Here is a 22,642-nt window from a genome sequence, read left to right on the forward strand (position 1 = left end):
AAGGACAAACAGCACCCTCTGCTGTTTGTTGCAGCTCAGAATCTGTTCTTGAGAGATTACTGGTTCACAAACACTGAGCCTCGCAGGGACGTGCACAGATAGACACTAGGGGGTGCTAGAGCACCTGCCCTTTTGCCCTGTTGTTGTTTCTATATCAGTGGTTCTCAATATTTCATGTCAAGGACCCTCAAAAATATATGTAATTGGCCTCCGACCCCCATCTGAAAATATGTTGTTCCAGGGACCCCACCAGAAGCAAAGATTTGAGTTAAAAACGTTCGCTCTGAAATAATATATATTCAAAGATTTGCGCCACATTTTCACAATTTTTCTAAAATAGCAGACCTACAAGCTCGTAGCGCGGCACTCGGTGGCGCGCTACGAGCTTGTAGGTCTGCTATTTTTCAATGGCTAAAGCATAACATAATGCTTAAAACACCAAAAGGGGCTCCCGCCCAAAATGGGTTAAGGCACCCGGCGGTTCCACGCGCTGCACATGGTGCCCGTTTCATTTACTTGAGAACCTGCCCCTCAAAATGTCTGTGCACGCCACTGGGCCGCCACCCATTTGTGGGTAAAGCGCCCACCGTATATCGCCTCCGTCGGATGGAAACCTCATATGTCCAAAAAACTGTCACTTTTTCAGGATTCAAATGCAAAAGTAGAGCAGATCTACAAGCGTTTCGAGCTTGTAAATCTTGTACTTCATACTTTAGTGTGACGCTGAAGTATTATGATCAGGTCGAGTCGAGGGGCAGCCAAACCTTATCAAATTGTCTCTCTTTATTTATTTTAAGGAGTACCTTATTCTCTCAAGGTGAAGTAGTGTACTAGTCATTTCATTAAGGAGTACCTTATTCTCTCAAGGTGAAGTAGTGTACTAGTCATTTCATTAAGGAGTACCTTATTCTCTCAAGGTGAAGTAGTGTACTAGTCATTTCATTAAGGAGTACCTTATTCTCTCAAGGTGAAGTAGTGTACTAGTCATTTCATTAAGGAGTACCTCATTCTCTCAAGGTGAAGTAGTGTACTAGTCATTTAAGGAGTACCTTATTCTCTCAAGGTGAAGTAGTGTACTAGTCATTTAAGGAGTACCTTATTCTCTCAAGGTGAAGTAGTGTACTAGTCATTTCATGTTTAAAATGCAGGAGCCTTCCTCCTTTTCCCAGCGTGTCAAAATAAAGGAATAAGCAGTGGTGTAAAAAGTACTCAATTGTCTTACTTAAGTAAAAGTACCAATACTTGGTACTTCGTTACAAGTAAAAGTACGGAATTGAAAATGTACTTGAGTAAAAGTACAAAAGTATCAGCATCAAAATGTACTAAAAGTAAAAATACTCATATTGCAGAATGTGCCATTTCACAAGATCAACATGTGTACAAAATCTATTGAAAATAGCCCGGACTGGAGCCACACATTCACAGTCATATGAACGCAGGCGGTGCTTAGACGCCCGCACGGCCAGGGTGTGTAAGGCAATCAAGTGCTCCCCTTCCCCAGTTCAGCTACAGAGCTGCGGGATCAGCTGGGAGTGATATAAAGTGATTGAAGGTGTGGATTATCGTGAGATTTACAACGTAAACCAGCCGAATCAGAATCAAGTATTGGGACTAACCGTTTTAGACCATTCTTTTTGCCGTACTCAGACCATATACTGTAAGAGAGGTTGTTCACACTCTTCAAAGACTGAATATTATGGTTCTAAGTGAAGACATTTGATCTCATGTTGGATCTGTACGTCCAGGTTCCCTCAGTGGAGAGACTGGACCAGCGAGGAGGAGAGGAGTACAGCGATGATGACCCCTGGAGGATCACTGAGGAACAGCAGGACTACTACACCAACCAGTTCAGGAGCCTTCAGCCCGACCTGGGGGCCCTGATCCTGGGTACGCACGCACGCACGCACGCACGCACGCACGCACGCACGCACGCACGCACGCACGCACGCACGCACGCACGCACGCACGCACGCACGCACGCACGCACGCACGCACGCACGCACGCACGCAGGCGAGTACAGCATGCATTAACATACTATAAACCAGAGGTTTCCTTTCGAGACCTTTTTAGCTGGAGACCCAAAAGAGAAAAGTTGCGCACAAAGGAACACTAAATGACCGGCAGGAATCTCTCTGTGTTCTCTGTGTATTCTTTAGGAACCATCTCTCTGTGTTCTCTGTGTATTCTTTAGGAACCATCTCTCTGTGTTCTCTCTGTATTCTTTAGGAACCATCTCTCTGTGTTCTTTCTGTATTCTTTAGGAACCATCTCTCTGTGTTCTCTGTGTATTCTTTAGGAACCATCTCTCTGTGTTCTCTGTGTATTCTTTAGGAACCATCTCTCTGTGTTCTCTCTGTATTCTTTAGGAACCATCTCTCTGTGTTCTCTGTGTATTCTTTAGGAACCATCTCTCTGTGTTCTCTGTGTATTCTTTAGGAACCAGGCATCTCTCTGTGTTCTCTCTGTATTCTCTGTGTATTCTTTAGGAACCATCTCTCTGTGTTCTCTGTGTGTTCTTTAGGAACCATCTCTCTGTGTTCTCTGTGTATTCTTTAGGAACCATCTCTCTGTGTTCTCTCTGTATTCTTTAGGAACCATCTCTCTGTGTTCTCTGTGTATTCTTTAGGAACCATCTCTCTGTGTTCTCTGTGTATTCTTTAGGAACCATCTCTCTGTGTTCTCTGTGTATTCTTTAGGAACCATCTCTCTGTGTTCTCTGTGTATTCTTTAGGAACCATCTCTCTGTGTTCTCTCTGTATTCTTTAGGAACCATCTCTCTGTGTTCTCTGTGTGTTCTTTAGGAACCATCTCTCTGTGTTCTCTCTGTATTCTTTAGGAACCATCTCTCTGTGTTCTCTGTGTATTCTTTAGGAACCATCTCTCTGTGTTCTCTGTGTATTCTTTAGGAACCATCTCTCTGTGTTCTCTCTGTATTCTTTAGGAACCATCTCTCTGTGTTCTCTCTGTGTTCTTTAGGAACCATCTCTCTGTGTTCTCTGTGTTCTTTAGGAACCATCTCTCTGTGTTCTCTGTGTGTTCTTTAGGAACCATCTCTCTGTGTTCTCTGTGTATTCTTTAGGAACCATCTCTCTGTGTTCTCTCTGTGTTCTTTAGGAACCATCTCTCTGTGTTCTCTCTGTGTTCTTTAGGAACCATCTCTCTGTGTTCTCTCTGTGTTCTTTAGGAACCAGGCATCTCTCTGTGTTCTCTGTGTATTCTTTAGGAACCATCTCTCTGTGTTCTCTCTGTGTTCTTTAGGAACCATCTCTCTGTGTTCTCTCTGTGTTCTTTAGGAACCATCTCTCTGTGTTCTCTGTGTATTCTTTAGGAACCATCTCTCTGTGTTCTCTGTGTATTCTTTAGGAACCATCTCTCTGTGTTCTCTCTGTATTCTTTAGGAACCATCTCTCTGTGTTCTCTCTGTGTTCTTTAGGAACCAGGCATCTCTCTGTGTTCTCTGTGTATTCTTTAGGAACCATCTCTCTGTGTTCTCTCTGTATTCTTTAGGAACCAGGAATCTCTCTGTGTTCTCTCTGTATTCTTTAGGAACCAGGAATCTCTCTGTGTTCTCTGTGTATTCTTTAGGAACCATCTCTCTGTGTTCTCTGTGTATTCTTTAGGAACCATCTCTCTGTGTTCTCTGTGTATTCTTTAGGAACCATCTCTCTGTGTTCTCTCTGTATTCTTTAGGAACCATCTCTCTGTGTTCTCTCTGTATTCTTTAGGAACCATCTCTCTGTGTTCTCTCTGTATTCTTTAGGAACCATCTCTCTGTGTTCTCTGTGTATTCTTTAGGAACCATCTCTCTGTGTTCTCTCTGTATTCTTTAGGAACCGTGGCAAAGAACTTCTTCACCAAATCCAAGCTACCCATCCCAGAGCTGTCTCACATCTGGTGAGTTGATACACTGTCTACTACACTACATCCCAGAGCTGTCTCACATCTGGTGAGTTGATACACTACTACACTACATCCTAGAGCTGTCTCACATCTGGTGAGTTGATACACTGTCTACTACACTACATCCTAGAGCTGTCTCACATCTGGTGAGTTGATACACTACTACACTACATCCTAGAGCTGTCTCACATCTGGTGAGTTGATACACTGTCTACTACACTACATCCTAGAGCTGTCTCACATCTGGTGAGTTGATACACTACATCCCAGAGCTGTCTCACATCTGGTGAGTTGATACACTACATCCCAGAGCTGTCTCACATCTGGTGAGTTGATACACTACTACACTACATCCCAGAGCTGTCTCACATCTGGTGAGTTGATACACTGTCTACTACACTACATCCCAGAGCTGTCTCACATCTGGTGAGTTGATACACTGTCTACTACACTACATCCTAGAGCTGTCTCACATCTGGTGAGTTGATACACTACTACACTACATCCCAGAGCTGTCTCACATCTGGTGAGTTGATACACTGTCTACTACACTACTTCCCAGAGCTGTCTCACATCTCGTGAGTTGATACACTACTACACTACATCCCAGAGCTGTCTCACATCTGGTGAGTTGATACACTACTACACTACATCCTAGAGCTGTCTCACATCTGGTGAGTTGATACACTGTCTACTACACTACATCCCAGAGCTGTCTCACATCTGGTGAGTTGATGAGTCATGGTACAGTACAGTGCAGTGCAGTGCAGTGCAGTGCAGTGCAGTGCAGTGCAGTGCAGTGCAGTGCAGTGCAGTGCAGTGCAGTGCAGTGCAGTACAGTACAGTACAGTACAGTGTGTTGTCTGTGGGCCTTCATCAGCATCCCACAGTGACACAGCAGTATGCACTATGACACTGCACTACTTCTACCCCCAAATAGCCAGATTATCAGTGATATAATCACTGATTATATCACTGATTATATCACTCCGCCGAGGGTCATTATTTGTGCGGATTTGTCTGGTCCCAGGCACCCTGGTCCCAGGCACCCTGGTCCCAGGCACCCTGGTCCCAGGCACCCTGACACTAGATAATGTCTGGTCCCAGGCACCCTGGTCCCAGTCACCCTGGTCCCAGGCACCCTGGTCCCAGTCACCCTGGTCCCAGTCACCCTGACACTAGATAATGTCTGGTCCCAGTCACCCTGGTCCCAGTCACCCTGGTCCCAGTCACCCTGGTCCCAGTCACCCTGGTCCCAGGCACCCTGGTCCCAGTCACCCTGACACTAGATAATGTCTGGTCCCAGTCACCCTGGTCCCAGTCACCCTGGTCCCAGTCACCCTGGTCCCAGGCACCCTGGTCCCAGTCACCCTGACACTAGATAATGTCTGGTCCCAGGCACCCTGGTCCCAGTCACCCTGGTCCCAGTCACCCTGGTCCCAGGCACCCTGGTCCCAGTCACCCTGACACTAGATAATGTCTGGTCCCAGGCACCCTGGTCCCAGTCACCCTGGTCCCAGTCACCCTGGTCCCAGGCACCCTGACAATAGTCTCGTGTAGCCAGACAACTATTCCATAATCTCCAAATGCTATATAGAGTCTGGAACTACACCTCCTGAATGCTATATAGAGTCTGGAACTACAGCTCCTGAATGCTATATAGAGTCTGGAACTACACCTCCTGAATACTATATAGAGTCTGGAACTACACCTCCTGAATGCTATATAGAGTCTGGAACTACAGCTCCTGAATGCTATATAGAGTCTGGAACTACACCTCCTGAATGCTATATAGAGTCTGGAACTACAGCTCCTGAATGCTATATAGAGTCTGGAACTACACCTCCTGAATACTATATAGAGTCTGGAACTACACCTCCTGAATGCTATATAGAGTCTGGAACTACAGCTCCTGAATGCTATATAGAGTCTGGAACTACACCTCCTGAATGCTATATAGAGTCTGGAACTACACCTCCTGAATACTATATAGAGTCTGGAACTACACCTCCTGAATGCTATATAGAGTCTGGAACTACAGCTCCTGAATGCTATATAGAGTCTGGAACTACACCTCCTGAATACTATATAGAGTCTGGAACTACACCTCCTGAATACTATATAGAGTCTGGAACTACACCTCCTGAATGCTATATAGAGTCTGGAACTACACCTCCTGAATGCTATATAGAGTCTGGAACTACAGCTCCTGAATACTATATAGAGTCTGGAACTACACCTCCTGAATACTATATAGAGTCTGGAACTACACCTCCTGAATGCTATATAGAGTCTGGAACTACACCTCCTGAATGCTATATAGAGTCTGGAACTACACCTCCTGAATACTATATAGAGTCTGGAACTACACCTCCTGAATACTATATAGAGTCTGGAACTACACCTCCTGAATACTATATAGAGTCTGGAACTACACCTCCTGAATGCTATATAGAGTCTGGAACTACACCTCCTGAATGCTATATAGAGTCTGGAACTACACCTCCTGAATACTATATAGAGTCTGGAACTACACCTCCTGAATACTATATAGAGTCTGGAACTACACCTCCTGAATACTATATAGAGTCTGGAACTACACCTCCTGAATGCTATATAGAGTCTGGAACTACACCTCCCGAAATCCGAGTAAGGAAGCTGCCATTTCCGTTTTTCGTATTTCCTTTTCTGCTAACCAACAAGCTATATATTCTTAGATGTTTTCTAATATATTAGGATAAATGTGCGTGACTGTAAAGACGAAACTGAAGTGGCGAGGAGGCTCCACTTCCGCTTTATATTTTACTCAGGACAGCTCATCCGTTGCTCCAGACTGTATGACGGAAGCATTTGGAATTTGCGAGAGGAAACAGTCTGGCAAACACGAGACTAACCTGACAAGCACATGGAATGTAGGACTTGAGGCATTCAAGTTAGTTTGAATCGGTTCCACAGATAAATGTGAAAATAAATTGGCTATTTAAAAAATAATTGGCCTCTTTCTCATATTATTTGACAATTTGGCCAATGTTTGACCAGTTTTATAGTATAGTTTGTTGATTACTTGTGATGCTGTAATGTTTTTATTATTTTTGTATTTAACAGTGAGCTTGTGGATCTGCTACTTTTGCCGTTTTTTTTTTGAATCCTGAAAAGTAACAGTTTAGTACTTCCACCCAGACAGAGACCATTATATTAATATAATATGAGGTTTCCACCCAGACAGAGACCATTATATTAATATAATATGAGGTTTCCACCCAGACAGAGACCACATATATTAATATAATATGAGGTTTCCACCCAGACAGAGACCATTATATTAATATAATATGAGGTTTCCACCCAGACAGAGACCATTATATTAATATAATATGAGGTTTCCACCCAGACAGAGACCATTATATTAATATAATATGAGGTTTCCACCCAGACAGAGACCATTATATTAATATAATATGAGGTTTCCACCCAGACAGAGACCACATATATTAATATTTTGATGTGTTCTCTCTCCAGGGAGCTGAGCGATGTGGACCGGGACGGCGCTCTCACCTTCTCCGAGTTCTGCACGGCCTTCCACCTCATCGTGGCGCGCAAGAACGGCTACCCTCTGCCCGAGACCCTCCCCCCCACGCTGCGGCCCCCGGAGTCCCCTGACCACCAGGACACAGGGCACATACCCCACATCCCTGAAGTAAGCCGCCCCCTATTATTTAGTGGGGAGGGGCCACAGTCTGTAAAGGTATTATTTAGTGGGGAGGGCCCACAGTCTGTAAAGTTATTATTTAGTGGGGAGGGCCCACAGTCTGTAAAGTTATTATTTAGTGGGGAGGGCCACAGTCTGTAAAGTTATTATTTAGTGGGGAGGGCCCACAGTCTGTAATGTTATTATTTAGTGGGGAGGGCCCACAGTCTGTAAAGTTATTATTTAGTGGGGAGGGCCCACAGTCTGTAAAGTTATTATTTAGTGGGGAGGGCCCACAGTCTGTAAAGTTATTATTTAGTGGGGAGGGCCCACAGTCTGTAAAGTTATTATTTAGTGGGGAGGGCCACAGTCTGTAAAGTTATTATTTAGTGGGGAGGGCCCACAGTCTGTAAAGTTATTATTTAGTGGGGAGGGCCCACAGTCTGTAAAGTTATTATTTAGTGGGGAGGGGCCACAGTCTGTAAAGTTATTATTTAGTGGGGAGGGCCCACAGTCTGTAAAGTTATTATTTAGTGGGGAGGGCCCACAGTCTGTAAAGTTATTATTTAGTGGGGAGGGCCCACAGTCTGTAAAGTTATTATTTAGTGGGGAGGGCCCACAGTCTGTAAAGTTATTATTTAGTGGGGAGGGCCCACAGTCTGTAAAGTTATTATTTAGTGGGGAGGGCCCACAGTCTGTAAAGTTATTATTTAGTGGGGAGGGCCCACAGTCTGTAAAGTTATTATTTAGTGGGGAGGGCCCACAGTCTGTAAAGTTATTATTTAGTGGGGAGGGCCCACAGTCTGTAAAGTTATTATTTAGTGGGGAGGGCCCACAGTCTGTAAAGTTATTATTTAGTGGGGAGGGCCCACAGTCTGTAAAGTTATTATTTAGTGGGGAGGGCCACAGTCTGTAAAGTTATTATTTAGTGGGGAGGGCCCACAGTCTGTAAAGTTATTATTTAGTGGGGAGGGCCCACAGTCTGTAAAGTTATTATTTAGTGGGGAGGGCCCACAGTCTGTAAAGTTATTATTTAGTGGGGAGGGCCCACAGTCTGTAAAGTTATTATTTAGTGGGGAGGGGCCACAGTCTGTAAAGTTATTATTTAGTGGGGAGGGCCCACAGTCTGTAAAGTTATTATTTAGTGGGGAGGGCCCACAGTCTGTAAAGTTATTATTTAGTGGGGAGGGCCCACAGTCTGTAAAGTTATTATTTAGTGGGGAGGGCCCACAGTCTGTAAAGTTATTATTTAGTGGGGAGGGCCCACAGTCTGTAAAGTTATTATTTAGTGGGGAGGGCCCACAGTCTGTAAAGTTATTATTTAGTGGGGAGGGCCCACAGTCTGTAAAGTTATTATTTAGTGGGGAGGGCCCACAGTCTGTAAAGTTATTATTTAGTGGGGAGGGCCCACAGTCTGTAAAGTTATTATTTAGTGGGGAGGGCCCACAGTCTGTAAAGTTATTATTTAGTGGGGAGGGCCCACAGTCTGTAAAGTTATTATTTAGTGGGGAGGGCCCACAGTCTGTAAAGTTATTATTTAGTGGGGAGGGCCCACAGTCTGTAAAGTTATTATTTAGTGGGGAGGGCCCACAGTCTGTAAAGTTATTATTTAGTGGGGAGGGCCCACAGTCTGTAAAGTTATTATTTAGTGGGGAGGGCCCACAGTCTGTAAAGTTATTATTTAGTGGGGAGGGCCCACAGTCTGTAAAGTTATTATTTAGTGGGGAGGGCCCACAGTCTGTAAAGTTATTATTTAGTGGGGAGGGCCCACAGTCTGTAAAGTTATTATTTAGTGGGGAGGGCCTGTTGATTCTACGTCTTCCAATGCCTGCTATGTTGTGTTTCCTCTTATAGAGTGCCGAGCCTCTTATTGTGTTTGAGGATGCAGAGCCAAGGCCCAGTCAGCTGGTAAGACCGAAAACCTGCATTCATTCATTCATTCCTTCCTTCCTTCCTTCATTCATTCATTCATTCATTCATTCATTCATTCATTCATTCATTCATTCCTTCATTCACTAAAATAGTTGTTTTCTAGAGAACTGGTTCTCAATTATTATCTCTATTATATTTATATTGAGCTCATTGTTGAATCTGGGTATTTTTCGCCAACTGCCTCCCCCTGGTCAGCCTGATGGAGGGGAAAGGAACAACTGCCTCCCCCTGGTCAGCCTGATGGAGGGGAAAGGAACAACTGCCTCCCCCTGGTCAGCCTGATGGAGGGGAAAGGAACAACTGCCTCCCCCTGGTCAGCCTGATGGAGGGGAAAGGAACAACTGCCTCCCCCTGGTCAGCCTGATGGAGGGGAAAGGAACAACTGCCTCCCCCTGGTCAGCCTGATGGAGGGGAAAGGAACAACTGCCTCCCCCTGGTCAGCCTGATGGAGGGGAAAGGAACAACTGCCTCCCCCTGGTCAGCCTGATGGAGGGGAAAGGAACAACTGCCTCCCCCTGGTCAGCCTGATGGAGGGGAAAGGAACAACTGCCTCCCCCTGGTCAGCCTGATGGAGGGGAAAGGAACAACTGCCTCCCCCTGGTCAGCCTGATGGAGGGGAAAGGAACGGGTTGGAATAACGTGTTCCTTCCACACGCTATACCGCCAACCGGGGAAACCCCCTCCGGTCAGCTTGGACTCCTCATGCATTGAAGGAAGCATGAGGTCAGTCCGTTGCTCTCCCCAGGTTGACAGAGGGAGTGCCAGGATTAAATGATTAGACAATTGACACTAGGAGAAAAAATGGGTTACAAAAATCAAGGGATAACATTTTTAAATGTAAGTAAAACAAGTATTATCGCTATCATGATCATCATAAATAAGAGTAATGTCGAGGTCCCACCAGGCCAGCTCCCAAAGCACAGCGATGGGGTCTCACCAGGCCAGCTCCCAAAGCACAGCGCTGGGGTCTCACCAGGCCAGCTCCCAAAGCACAGCGCTGGGTATTACACACCAGGCCAGCTCCCAAAGCACAGCGCTGGGTATTACATTTAAATGGCACACTTTTTACAACCACTGCTGTTGGTGAATCAATACATGAAGTTCCCCTTTCGTGTCTGTAGAGGGCACTAACAAACTGCTTTATGTAATAGAACCACCCTCCTGTCTGCATGTTGAATGTACATAATCCTTTAGCGTGTGAGTTACTGTACACGTTGACCTTTACAAGCTGCATTATGAAGAGCATGTGAATGTTTTCAGGACAGAGGGGGCGTCACGGAGAGGCTCCAGGACAGAGGGGGCGTCACGGAGAGGCTCCAGGACAGAGGGGGCGTCACGGAGAGGCTCCAGGACAGAGGGGGCGTCACGGAGAGGCTCCAGGACAGAGGGGGCGTCACGGAGAGGCTCCAGGACAGAGGGGGCGTCACGGAGAGGCTCCAGGACAGAGGGGGCGTCACGGAGAGGCTCCAGGACAGAGGGGGCGTCACGGAGAGGCTCCAGGACAGAGGGGGCGTCACGGAGAGGCTCCAGCCAGCGTTAGGCCCCCCCTCGTCCCGAGCGGAGATGAAAGAAGACCGCTGTACACAGCAAGGTGATATGAAATGACCCCCTATGTAACCCTGGCAGTGGTGGGGGGGGGGGTATGAAATGACCCCCTATGTAACCCTGGCAGTGGTGGGGGGGGGGGTATGAAATGACCCCCTATGTAACCCTGGCAGTGGTGGGGGGGGGGTATGAAATGACCCCCTATGTAACCCTGGCAGTGGTGGGGGGGGGGTATGAAATGACCCCCTATGTAACCCTGGCAGTGGTGGGGGGGGGGGTATGAAATGACCCCCTATGTAACCCTGGCAGTGGTGGGGGGGGGGTATGAAATGACCCCCTATGTAACCCTGGCAGTGGTGGGGGGGGGGTATGAAATGACCCCCTATGTAACCCTGGCAGTGGTGGGGGGGGGGTATGAAATGACCCCCTATGTAACCCTGGCAGTGGTGGGGGGGGAAATACTCAGTTTACTTAAAGGACCACTTCACCACTTTTCAACTTCTCTTCCTATAATTGGTCCTAACTAATGTTCATGATAAAATACCACAATTTCTTTCTACTCAGTCTGTGTCTCATAGGAGGGCTGTGGGCAGTTCAGAAACCCGTCCACCAGTGACATCATCGATGGTCAATCCAAGCTAATAGAAACGGCAGGCTTTCTTTGACTGAAAAGTTGAAACCATCGTTCTCACGATAATAAAAATCTAAATATATATTTTTTTAAATCTGCCTAATGATGATGTCACTGGTGGACGGGTGTCCGAACTGCCCAAAGCCCTCCTATGAGACACAGACTGAGTAGGGGAAAATGGTGGTGTTTTATCATGAACATTAGTGAGGACCAATTATATGAAGAGATGTTGAAAAGTGGTGAAGTGGTCCTTTAAGTAAAAGTATCAATACTGCAACATAGAAGAAACTGTCCAGAATTCATAATGTACCAATTTAGTATCGGTATCAAAATGTAATTAAAGTACCAAAAGTAGAAAGTACGCATTCTGCAGAATGTCCCATTTCAGATTACTGTAGTGGAGTATCCGCCTGTAGAAGTAATAAAAGTACCTCAAAACTGTACTTAAGTACAGTATTTGAGTAAATGTACTTTAGTTACTTTACACCACTGAACCCTGGACTACACCAAGAACTTTTTGAAAGAAGTTGATTTTGTTTGTTTTTAAGGTTATTAATACGTAACTAAGTCATGTTCACATTAATAGCTTTAGTACATAATAATAATAATAATAATAATAATAATACACTTTATTTATAGAGCATCTTTCATGACACGAGTGCAGCGCAAAGTGCTTTACAAGACAAATAAAGTACAAAGTATATAAAACTAAAAATATCAAACAACAATCGAGGCACAATCAAAGTACAAAAGAAAAAGCCAAAAACACCAAACAACATCACAAAAAAATGTTAAAACATCAACCAACATCACAATCAAGGCAAGATCAGTGAAACCATATAAGGACAGAGGGGCGTGATGAACAAAATGCATAAGAAAAGACAATGAAATAGGTCAAATAGGTCAAACAGTGAGTCAACAATTTATTATTAAATCAAAGCGGGTAATATTGGGTAATTGTGATACAGTTATTGCTGTGTCTGCAGACCTGGTTTCATCGTTGAGTTTAAGGTTAAGCTGTCGTTCCATAGCCTAAAGCAGGGGTTCTCAACCCGTGGGTCGCGACCCCTCGGGGGGTCGCCAAATTATTTTAGGGGGTCCCCAAATTATTTTCAAAAAAAATATATATATATATATATTTTCACTTTTTTTCAAAAATAGCAGACCTACAAGCTCGTAGCGCGCCACTCGGTGGCGCGCTATGAGCTTGTAGATCTGCTATTTTTCAATAGCTAAATTATAACAATGCTTAAAACACCAAAAGGGGTTCCCGCCCAAAATGGTTTAAGGTTATTGTAGCAGTCAATTTATATTGGGGGTCGGGAGGGGGCGGGGCGGGGGTCCCGAGACATTGCCAAAGCATTTCCGGGGGTCCCCGGCCAAAAACGTTGAGAACCCCTGGCCTAAAGGGATGCATCGTTGAGTTTAAGGTTAAGTTGTCGTTCCATAGCCTAAAGGGATGCATCGTTGAGTTTAAGGTTAAGTTGCCGTTCCATAGCCTAAAGGGATGCAACGCTTGGGATCCCATGGTTCAGAAGCACACAGCCTTCCGTTTTAGACTCAAACGTCAAAATAGAATTCCCCAAAAAGCCATTGCAACCCCGTCTTTAAATATCGTTTAAGGATAAGTTTGTGTAATTGTAAAACAGTCTGCAGACCTCGTTTCATCGTTACGTTTAAGGATAAGTTTAACTGCAGTTTAAGGTTAAGTTTGTGTGATTTATTATAAAACAGTTATTGCTGTGTTTGCAGACCTCGTTTCATCGTTACGTTTAAGGATAAGTTTAACTGCAGTTTAAGGTTAAGTTTGTGTGATTTATTATAAAACAGTTATTGCTGTGTTTGCAGACCTCGTTTCATCGTTACGTTTAAGGATAAGTTTAACTGCAGTTTAAGGTTAAGTTTGTGTGATTTATTATAAAACAGTTATTGCTGTGTTTGCAGACCTCGTTTCATCGTTACGTTTAAGGATAAGTTTAACTGCAGTTTAAGGTTAAGTTTGTGTGATTTATTATAAAACAGTTATTGCTGTGTTTGCAGACCTCGTTTCATCGTTACGTTTAAGGATAAGTTTAACTGCAGTTTAAGGTTAAGTTTGTGTGATTTATTATAAAACAGTTATTGCTGTGTTTGCAGACCTCGTTTCATCGTTACGTTTAAGGATAAGTTTAAATGCAGTTTAAGGTTAAGTTTGTGTGATTTATTATAAAACGGTTATTGCTGTGTTTGCAGACCTCGTTTCATCGTTACGTTTAAGGATAAGTTTAACTGCAGTTTAAGGTCAAGTTTGTGTAATTCTGTGTCTGCAGACCTGGTTTCGTCGCCACAAGACAAACACACCGCTCTTCAGTTTGGTGCTTTTTCCCGGAGGCCAGGTGAGACCGAATCTACTGTAGATTCTACTGTACTGTCACACCTCTACTGTAGATTCTACTGTACTGTCACACCTCTACTGTAGATTCTACTGTACTGTCACACCTCTACTGTAGATTCTACTGTACTGTCACACCTCTACTGTAGATTCTACTGTACTGTCACACCTATGAATGAATGATTCTCCCACATCTCAGATTTATTTTAGCACAAACGAAACCTCGACTTTAACTGATTTAGTTTTTGATCTGTTTTTGTCTGCTGTCACTGTCTTTATTTTAGTTTCTTATTTGTCTGTGTTTTTGCTGTTGTTTTGTCTGGTTTTAGATTTACAGTGGATTTCGCTTTTGACTTACTGTTCAGCACTTTAAGTAAACCTTGAGATGTAATACGTGCGATATAATATAAATACAGTGGATTGGATTTGATTGAATTGAATTGAATTAAATGTCATTTTAAGTTGAAGTCATGAACCCTTACTTCAATTCAATTTCAATTCAAATTAAATTGTGGATACTTCAATCCGCTGAATTCACACTGGCACACGTCACGTAATTCATGTTCCTTTATACAATGATTGAGGCGTTGGTTAGTGTGTGGATCAGTTTGGGATGCGAGGCCGCCGTGCGACAGAATATAATCTAATAATTAAATGTAGTGTCCATCCATGTCTTCACAGAGCCTCCTCATGACCTGGATCCACAGATGAAGACGAGAAGTAGGCCGAGGTAAAATCATTAGAAATGTGGAAACCTATTCCCCGTCACTGAATACCATTTTATCTCCTCTAGGGCCAGATTTATTTCGCCCCCTGTTCTCCCCTTGCCAGGCTTTTTTCCGTTCATCTTGCCTTTTCAGTGTTTAATTTTTACATTTGTGTCGCTCCCCCGGTCGACACGACCCACGGGCACGTGTGCTGTGTTCACAGGAAACAGATATTCCATTTGCACATGATGGCGTTTCCGAGTTAGAGCCGTTTGAAAACAGTGTGCCTTGTTGAAAAACACAGCAGAGAAAACATCACTGGTAGATAGACATACTGTAGGTCTAAGGAGGATGATGGAGATTCTCTATTTCCATGTTTTTTAAACAATATGGTGCTGTTTGATGATGACTACCCCCCCCCCCCCCCCACACACACACACACACACACACACACACACACACACACACACACACACACCATGGCATGTACATTGATGACCAATGGGTAGGGTACAATGAAAAGTCCCTGTATAGAGCGTCGCAGTCCCGCCTCCTACCCGGGACCAGGAAATGAATCCCAATGCATTTTTCCCATAGACATATTTCAAAAAGTATTTATTTAATGACGGTTACGCCGCGGACAAAGCCAACTCGAGTCGTGACAACTCATGACAACACAAACAATATTTTGGACCAAACAAATAATTACAAAGAAGAAAAACAACAAAGTGTTGTAACCTGCCGTTTTTTTCTTCTTTCTAATTATTTTTTCGGCCCCAAAAATTGTGTTTGTTGTCATGATTTGTCACGACTCGAGTTGGCTTTGTCCGCGGCGTAAACGTCTTTAAATAAATACTTTCTGAAATGTCTGAAAATGAACGGAGAATCATTTCCTGGTCCCTGGTAGGAGGCGGGACTGCGACGCTCTATTACGTCTATGTTGCTGTTATCTTGTGCCAGGGTCCAATCATCCATGAAGAAGTGTGTACTATAATGTTGTTATTAATTTCAATGGAAGTGGCTCAGTGGCGTTTTGAAGCACCCGGAAGACTGCCGGAAGTACAATTATAACTCAATGGCTCGAGTAGCGGAAGAGCACGTTACGCACATGACGTCAATGAACGTCCGACCACCTCCATCAACGTGCTGCAGTTCCACTTTTCGCCAGTAGGTAGTGGCAGCTTCAACGTTGGATATAGCCTTACTGGTTGCCAGGTCCTACTCCATGAAGAAGTGTATAACATGGTCTCATGTGGTTGCCAGGTCCTACTCCAGGAAGAAGTGTATAACATGTTATCATGTGGTTGCCAGGTCCTACTCCACGATGAAGTGTCTAACATGTTGTGATGGGGTTGCCAGGTCCTACTCCATGAAGAAGTGTATAACATGTTATCATGTGGTTGCCAGGTCCTACTCCAGGAAGAAGTGTATAACATGTTGTCATGTGGTTGCCAGGTCCTACTCCATGAAGAAGTGTATAACATGTTCTCATGTGGTTGCCAGGTCCTACTCCATGAAGAAGTGTATAACATGCTGTCATGTGGTTGCCAGGTCCTACTCCATGAAGAAGTGTATAACATGTTGTTATGTGGTTGCCAGGTCCTACTCCATGAAGAAGTGTATAACATGTTGTTATGTGGTTGCCAGGTCCTACTCCATGAAGAAGTGTATAACATGTTGTTATGTGGGTTGCCAGGTCCTACTCCATGAAGAAGTGTATAACATGTTGTTATGTGGTTGCCAGGTCCTACTCCATGAAGAAGTGTATAACATGTTGTCATGTGGTTGCCAGGTCCTACTCCATGAAGAAGTGTATAACATGTTGTTATGTGGTTGCCAGGTCCTACTCCATGAAGAAGTGTATAACATGTTGTCATGTGGTTGCCAGGTCCTACTCCAGCACGTCCATCGATGACGCCATGAAGAAAGCAGAGAACGAGCCCCCCACCCCGCCCCCCCGCCCCCAGAAGAAGAGCCACTCCAGAGCCTCCTCTCTGGACCTCAACAAGCTCTTCCAGCAGGGCGGCGCTCAAGGTACCATTCCTTTACCAGAGCACACCCACCCACCCACCCGTGTCCAGATTTAAACTATTTTATACTATTCAAAAGGCTAAAAAAGAAATGCAGATCTACAAGGTCACAACGTGTCACATCGCAACGCATATTAGACGTTGTAGATCAGCTATTTTTGAGCCCCTCCTATATACAGGTTTAATATTTGTCTTTAGTTCAACTAGACCTGTACGTGCCCGTCGCCCACGGGCCTACTTGGGAACGATGCAACTTGGGAACCTAATAATACCCATTTTAACTATCTGTCTGTGTCATTTTGTGCCCATACTGTATATGGAGATCTAGTATGCAATACCTGTTGTCATAGCACCCATTTTAACTGTCTGTCTGTGTCCCACATGGAGATCTCTGTATCTGTCTGTCTGTCTCCCACATGGAGATCTCTGTATCTGTCTGTCTGCCTGTGTCCCACATGGAGATCTCTGTATCTGTCTGTCTGTCTGTGTCCCACATGGAGATCTCTGTATCTGTCTGTCTGTCTGTGTCCCACATGGAGATCTCTGTATCTGTCTGTCTGTCTGTGTCCCACATGGAGATCTCTGTATCTGTCTGTCTGTCTGTGTCCCACATGGAGATCTCTGTATCTGTCTGTCTGTCTGTGTCCCACATGGAGATCTCTGTATCTGTCTGTCTGCCTGTGTCCCACATGGAGATCTCTGTATCTGTCTGTCTGTCTGTGTCCCACATAGAGATCTCTGTATCTGTCTGTCTGCCTGTGTCCCACATAGAGATCTATGTATCTGTCTGTCTGCCTGTGTCCCACATGGAGATCTCTGTATCTGTCTGTCTGCCTGTGTCCCACATGGAGATATATGTATCTGTCTGTCTGCCTGCCTGTGTCCCACATGGAGATCTATGTATCTGTCTGTCTGTCTGTCTGTCTGTGTCCCACATGGAGATCTCTGTATCTGTCTGTCTGCCTGTGTCCCACATAGAGATCTCTGTATCTGTCTGTCTGCCTGTGTCCCACATGGAGATCTATGTATCTGTCTGTCTGCCTGTGTCCCACATGGAGATCTCTGTATCTGTCTGTCTGTCTGTCTGTCTGTCTGTGTCCCACATGGAGATCTCTGTATCTGTCTGTCTGTCTGCCTGTGTCCCACATGGAGATCTCTGTATCTGTCTGTCTGTCTGCCTGTGTCCCACATAGAGATCTATGTATCTGTCTGTCTGTCTCCCACATGGAGATCTCTGTATCTGTCTGTCTGCCTGTGTCCCACATGGAGATCTCTGTATCTGTCTGTCTGCCTGTGTCCCACATGGAGATCTCTGTATCTGTCTGTCTGCCTGTGTCCCACATGGAGATCTCTGTATCTGTCTGTCTGCCTGTCTCCCACATGGAGATCTCTGTATCTGTCTGTCTGCCTGTGTCCCACATGGAGATCTCTGTATCTGTCTGTCTGCCTGTGTCCCACATGGAGATCTCTGTATCTGTCTGTCTGCCTGTGTCCCACATGGAGATCTCTGTATCTGTCTGTCTGCCTGTGTCCCACATGGAGATCTCTGTATCTGTCTGTCTGCCTGTGTCTGAAGAGTGGACTGGTTAAGTAATCAATTGGCAAGTGTGGGGTTGCCATGGCAATCAATTGGCTGAGGCAGAGGCAGATTTAGGCTGATTAGGCCCACTGGCAGAGCCTGACCAGAGCCTTTTGTGGTGGTTCTGGAGAACCGTGGGTCCGACCGACTCAATACCGGGCACTGCACTCCCTGCGGGTGTGTGGAACGCGTGTGTCGAATGTGACGTCGGTGGGGCAAACGGTTCTCGTGTATTATAACCACACACACACACACACACACGCAGACAGTGACGTGGCACATTTATAGTAGGATGTTTGTTTTGTAAACGCCAGTCCTCCGGTCCTCCCTGAAGCCAATTATAGGATTATGAAAGAAAAAAATAAATCAAATGATTACCATTATCAGTCAGAGCGATATGGGTCAGGCTGTGCTGCCCTGCGCCCGGGACGGACGGTCTGCTCACATCGTAGTGTTGTGTTTCCATGAGGGGGAATCCACCCTGCTGTTATTATGACAGAGAACATTAAACGTCCACAGGGGAGGGATCGGCTCTTATATTCTGTTTACGACAGGCTTCTTTTCTCCTCGTAACAAAAGGGCAACAGGAGAAGGGTTGCATGTCTAGTGTTTACTTCCTGGACGGGCGGGGAGGCGTTCACATCGATCGGGACGCGTTGGCGGACGGAAAAAAACCAAAATGCTCTGAAGTCCTGGAATTCCTTTTTTGTGGTTATTGGAAACAATGACCCTGGATGTCGTGTTTTGAGAGAGACATGAGAATACCTGAATGCACAATAGAAGCGATTGACGCTGTGCACTGTTGTTTTAAAGGTGTGTGTGTGTGTGTGTGTGTGTGTGTGTGTGTGTGTGTGTGTGTGTGTGTGTGTGTGTGTGTGTGTGTGTGTGTGTGTGTGTGTGTGTGTGTGTGTGTGTGTGTGTGTGTGTGTGTGTGTGTGTGTGTGTGTGTGTGTGTGTGTGTGTGTGTGTGTGTGTGTGTGTGTGTGTGTGTGTGTGTGTGTGTGTGTGTGTGTGTGTGTGCGTGCGTGCTTTCAGGGATAAAAAGTGGATGGCTGCCCCCTCCTCCTGCACTGCCCCCCAGACCTTCGGTCACACAGGTATTCACAGGCCTTCTTTTATTTAAAATCTCAATTCTCAAAGAACTGGACTTTTATTTAAAACCTTGAGTCTCAAAGAACTTGACTTTTATTTAAAACCTCGAGTCTCAAAGAACTGGACTTGAGCTACAACTGCATCGCTTTCTTATGCGTCCACACCAATATCTCTTTGCTAAAATATTGTCGATCTACAAGCTCGATTGGCTATTTTTGGCAAATGTTCAACTATTATGATGTGCCCAGATAGGGTTGATGTGTTCAAATGAGGAGACTACAGGTGTTTTGTCATGAAGCTTAGCTATCTGCAGCTCATTATGTGTAGTTGAATCTGCAGCTCATAATGTGTAGTTGAATCTGCAGCTCATGATGTGTAGTTGAATCTGCAGCTCATTATGTGTGGTTGAATCTGCAGCTCATGATGTGTAGTTGAATCTGCAGCTCATTATGTGTAGTTGAATCTGCAGCTCATTATGTGTAGTTGAATCTGCAGCTCATAATGTGTAGTTGAATCTGCAGCTCATTATGTGTAGTTGAATCTGCAGCTCATTATGTGTGGTTGAATCTGCAGCTCATTATGTGTGGTTGAATCTGCAGCTCATTATGTGTGGTTGAATCTGCAGCTCATTATGTGTAGTTGAATCTGCAGCTCATTATGTGTGGTTGAATCTGCAGCTCATTATGTGTGGTTGAATCTGCAGCTCATTATGTGTAGTTGAATCTGCAGCTCATTATGTGTGGTTGAATCTGCAGCTCATTATGTGTGGTTGAATCTGCAGCTCATTATGTGTAGTTGAATCTGCAGCTCATTATGTGTAGTTGAATCTGCAGCTCATTATGTGTGGTTGAATCTGCAGCTCATTATGTGTGGTTGAATCTGCAGCTCATTATGTGTAGTTGAATCTGCAGCTCATTATGTGTAGTTGAATCTGCAGCTCATTATGTGTAGTTGAATCTGCAGCTCATTATGTGTAGTTGAATCTGCAGCTCATTATGTGTAGTTGAATCTGCAGCTCATTATGTGTGGTTGAATCTGCAGCTCATTATGTGTAGTTGAATCTGCAGCTCATTATGTGTAGTTGAATCTGCAGCTCATTATGTGTGGTTGAATCTGCAGCTCATTATGTGTGGTTGAATCTGCAGCTCATTATGTGTGGTTGAATCTGCAGCTCATTATGTGTAGTTGAATCTGCAGCTCATTATGTGTGGTTGAATCTGCAGCTCATTATGTGTGGTTGAATCTGCAGCTCATTATGTGTAGTTGAATCTGCAGCTCATTATGTGTGGTTGAATCTGCAGCTCATTATGTGTGGTTGAATCTGCAGCTCATTATGTGTGGTTGAATCTGCAGCTCATTATGTGTAGTTGAATCTGCAGCTCATTATGTGTAGTTGAATCTGCAGCTCATTATGTGTGGTTGAATCTGCAGCTCATTATGTGTGGTTGAATCTGCAGCTCATTATGTGTGGTTGAATCTGCAGCTCATTATGTGTAGTTGAATCTGCAGCTCATTATGTGTAGTTGAATCTGCAGCTCATTATGTGTAGTTGAATCTGCAGCTCATTATGTGTGGTTGAATCTGCAGCTCATTATGTGTGGTTGAATCTGCAGCTCATTATGTGTAGTTGAATCTGCAGCTCATTATGTGTAGTTGAATCTGCAGCTCATTATGTGTGGTTGAATCTGCAGCTCATTATGTGTGGTTGAATCTGCAGCTCATTATGTGTGGTTGAATCTGCAGCTCATTATGTGTGGTTGAATCTGCAGCTCATTATGTGTAGTTGAATCTGCAGCTCATTATGTGTAGTTGAATCTGCAGCTCATTATGTGTAGTTGAATCTGCAGCTCATTATGTGTAGTTGAATCTGCAGCTCATTATGTGTAGTTGAATCTGCAGCTCATTATGTGTGGTTGAATCTGCAGCTCATTATGTGTGGTTGAATCTGCAGCTCATTATGTGTAGTTGAATCTGCAGCTCATTATGTGTAGTTGAATCTGCAGCTCATTATGTGTAGTTGAATCTGCAGCTCATTATGTGTAGTTGAATCTGCAGCTCATTATGTGTGGTTGAATCTGCAGCTCATTATGTGTGGTTGAATCTGCAGCTCATTATGTGTAGTTGAATCTGCAGCTCATTATGTGTGGTTGAATCTGCAGCTCATTATGTGTGGTTGAATCTGCAGCTCATTATGTGTAGTTGAATCTGCAGCTCATTATGTGTAGTTGAATCTGCAGCTCATTATGTGTGGTTGAATCTGCAGCTCATTATGTGTAGTTGAATCTGCAGCTCATTATGTGTAGTTGAATCTGCAGCTCATTATGTGTAGTTGAATCTGCAGCTCATTATGTGTGGTTGAATCTGCAGCTCATTATGTGTAGTTGAATCTGCAGCTCATTATGTGTAGTTGAATCTGCAGCTCATTATGTGTAGTTGAATCTGCAGCTCATTATGTGTAGTTGAATCTGCAGCTCATTATGTGTAGTTGAATCTGCAGCTCATTATGTGTAGTTGAATCTGCAGCTCATTATGTGTGGTTGAATCTGCAGCTCATTATGTGTAGTTGAATCTGCAGCTCATTATGTGTAGTTGAATCTGCAGCTCATTATGTGTAGTTGAATCTGCAGCTCATTATGTGTAGTTGAATCTGCAGCTCATTATGTGTAGTTGAATCTGCAGCTCATTATGTGTGGTTGAATCTGCAGCTCATTATGTGTGGTTGAATCTGCAGCTCATTATGTGTAGTTGAATCTGCAGCTCATTATGTGTAGTTGAATCTGCAGCTCATTATGTGTAGTTGAATCTGCAGCTCATTATGTGTAGTTGAATCTGCAGCTCATTATGTGTAGTTGAATCTGCAGCTCATTATGTGTAGTTGAATCTGCAGCTCATTATGTGTAGTTGGATCTGCAGCTCATTATGTGTAGTTGAATCTGCAGCTCATTATGTGTGGTTGAATCTGCAGCTCATTATGTGTAGTTGAATCTGCAGCTCATTATGTGTAGTTGAATCTGCAGCTCATTATGTGTAGTTGGATCTGCAGCTCATTATGTGTAGTTGAATCTGCAGCTCATTATGTGTAGTTGAATCTGCAGCTCATTATGTGTAGTTGGATCTGCAGCTCATTATGTGTAGTTGAATCTGCAGCTCATTATGTGTAGTCGAA

General features: G+C 44.4%; 1 protein-coding gene across 1 annotated transcript in view; it reads left to right on the top strand.

Moving 5' to 3' along the window:
* The window catches only part of reps2 (RALBP1 associated Eps domain containing 2), a gene marked incomplete at its 3' end in the record, with an annotated part of 131,509 nt that overhangs the window by 56,119 nt on the left and 52,748 nt on the right, over positions 1–22,642 (top strand). The window contains exons 6-14 of the mRNA XM_079507048.1: positions 1,746–1,887; positions 3,832–3,895; positions 7,421–7,598; positions 9,444–9,497; positions 10,782–11,112; positions 14,007–14,072; positions 14,750–14,798; positions 16,664–16,809; positions 19,420–19,481. Coding sequence (XP_079363174.1) covers positions 1,746–1,887; positions 3,832–3,895; positions 7,421–7,598; positions 9,444–9,497; positions 10,782–11,112; positions 14,007–14,072; positions 14,750–14,798; positions 16,664–16,809; positions 19,420–19,481 — 1,092 coding nt within the window. The remainder of the gene's footprint in view (positions 1–1,745; positions 1,888–3,831; positions 3,896–7,420; positions 7,599–9,443; positions 9,498–10,781; positions 11,113–14,006; positions 14,073–14,749; positions 14,799–16,663; positions 16,810–19,419; positions 19,482–22,642) is intronic.

Source organism: Electrona antarctica, assembly GCF_951216825.1.
Source record: "Electrona antarctica genome assembly, chromosome: 7".
Lineage (NCBI taxonomy): Eukaryota > Metazoa > Chordata > Actinopteri > Myctophiformes > Myctophidae > Electrona > Electrona antarctica.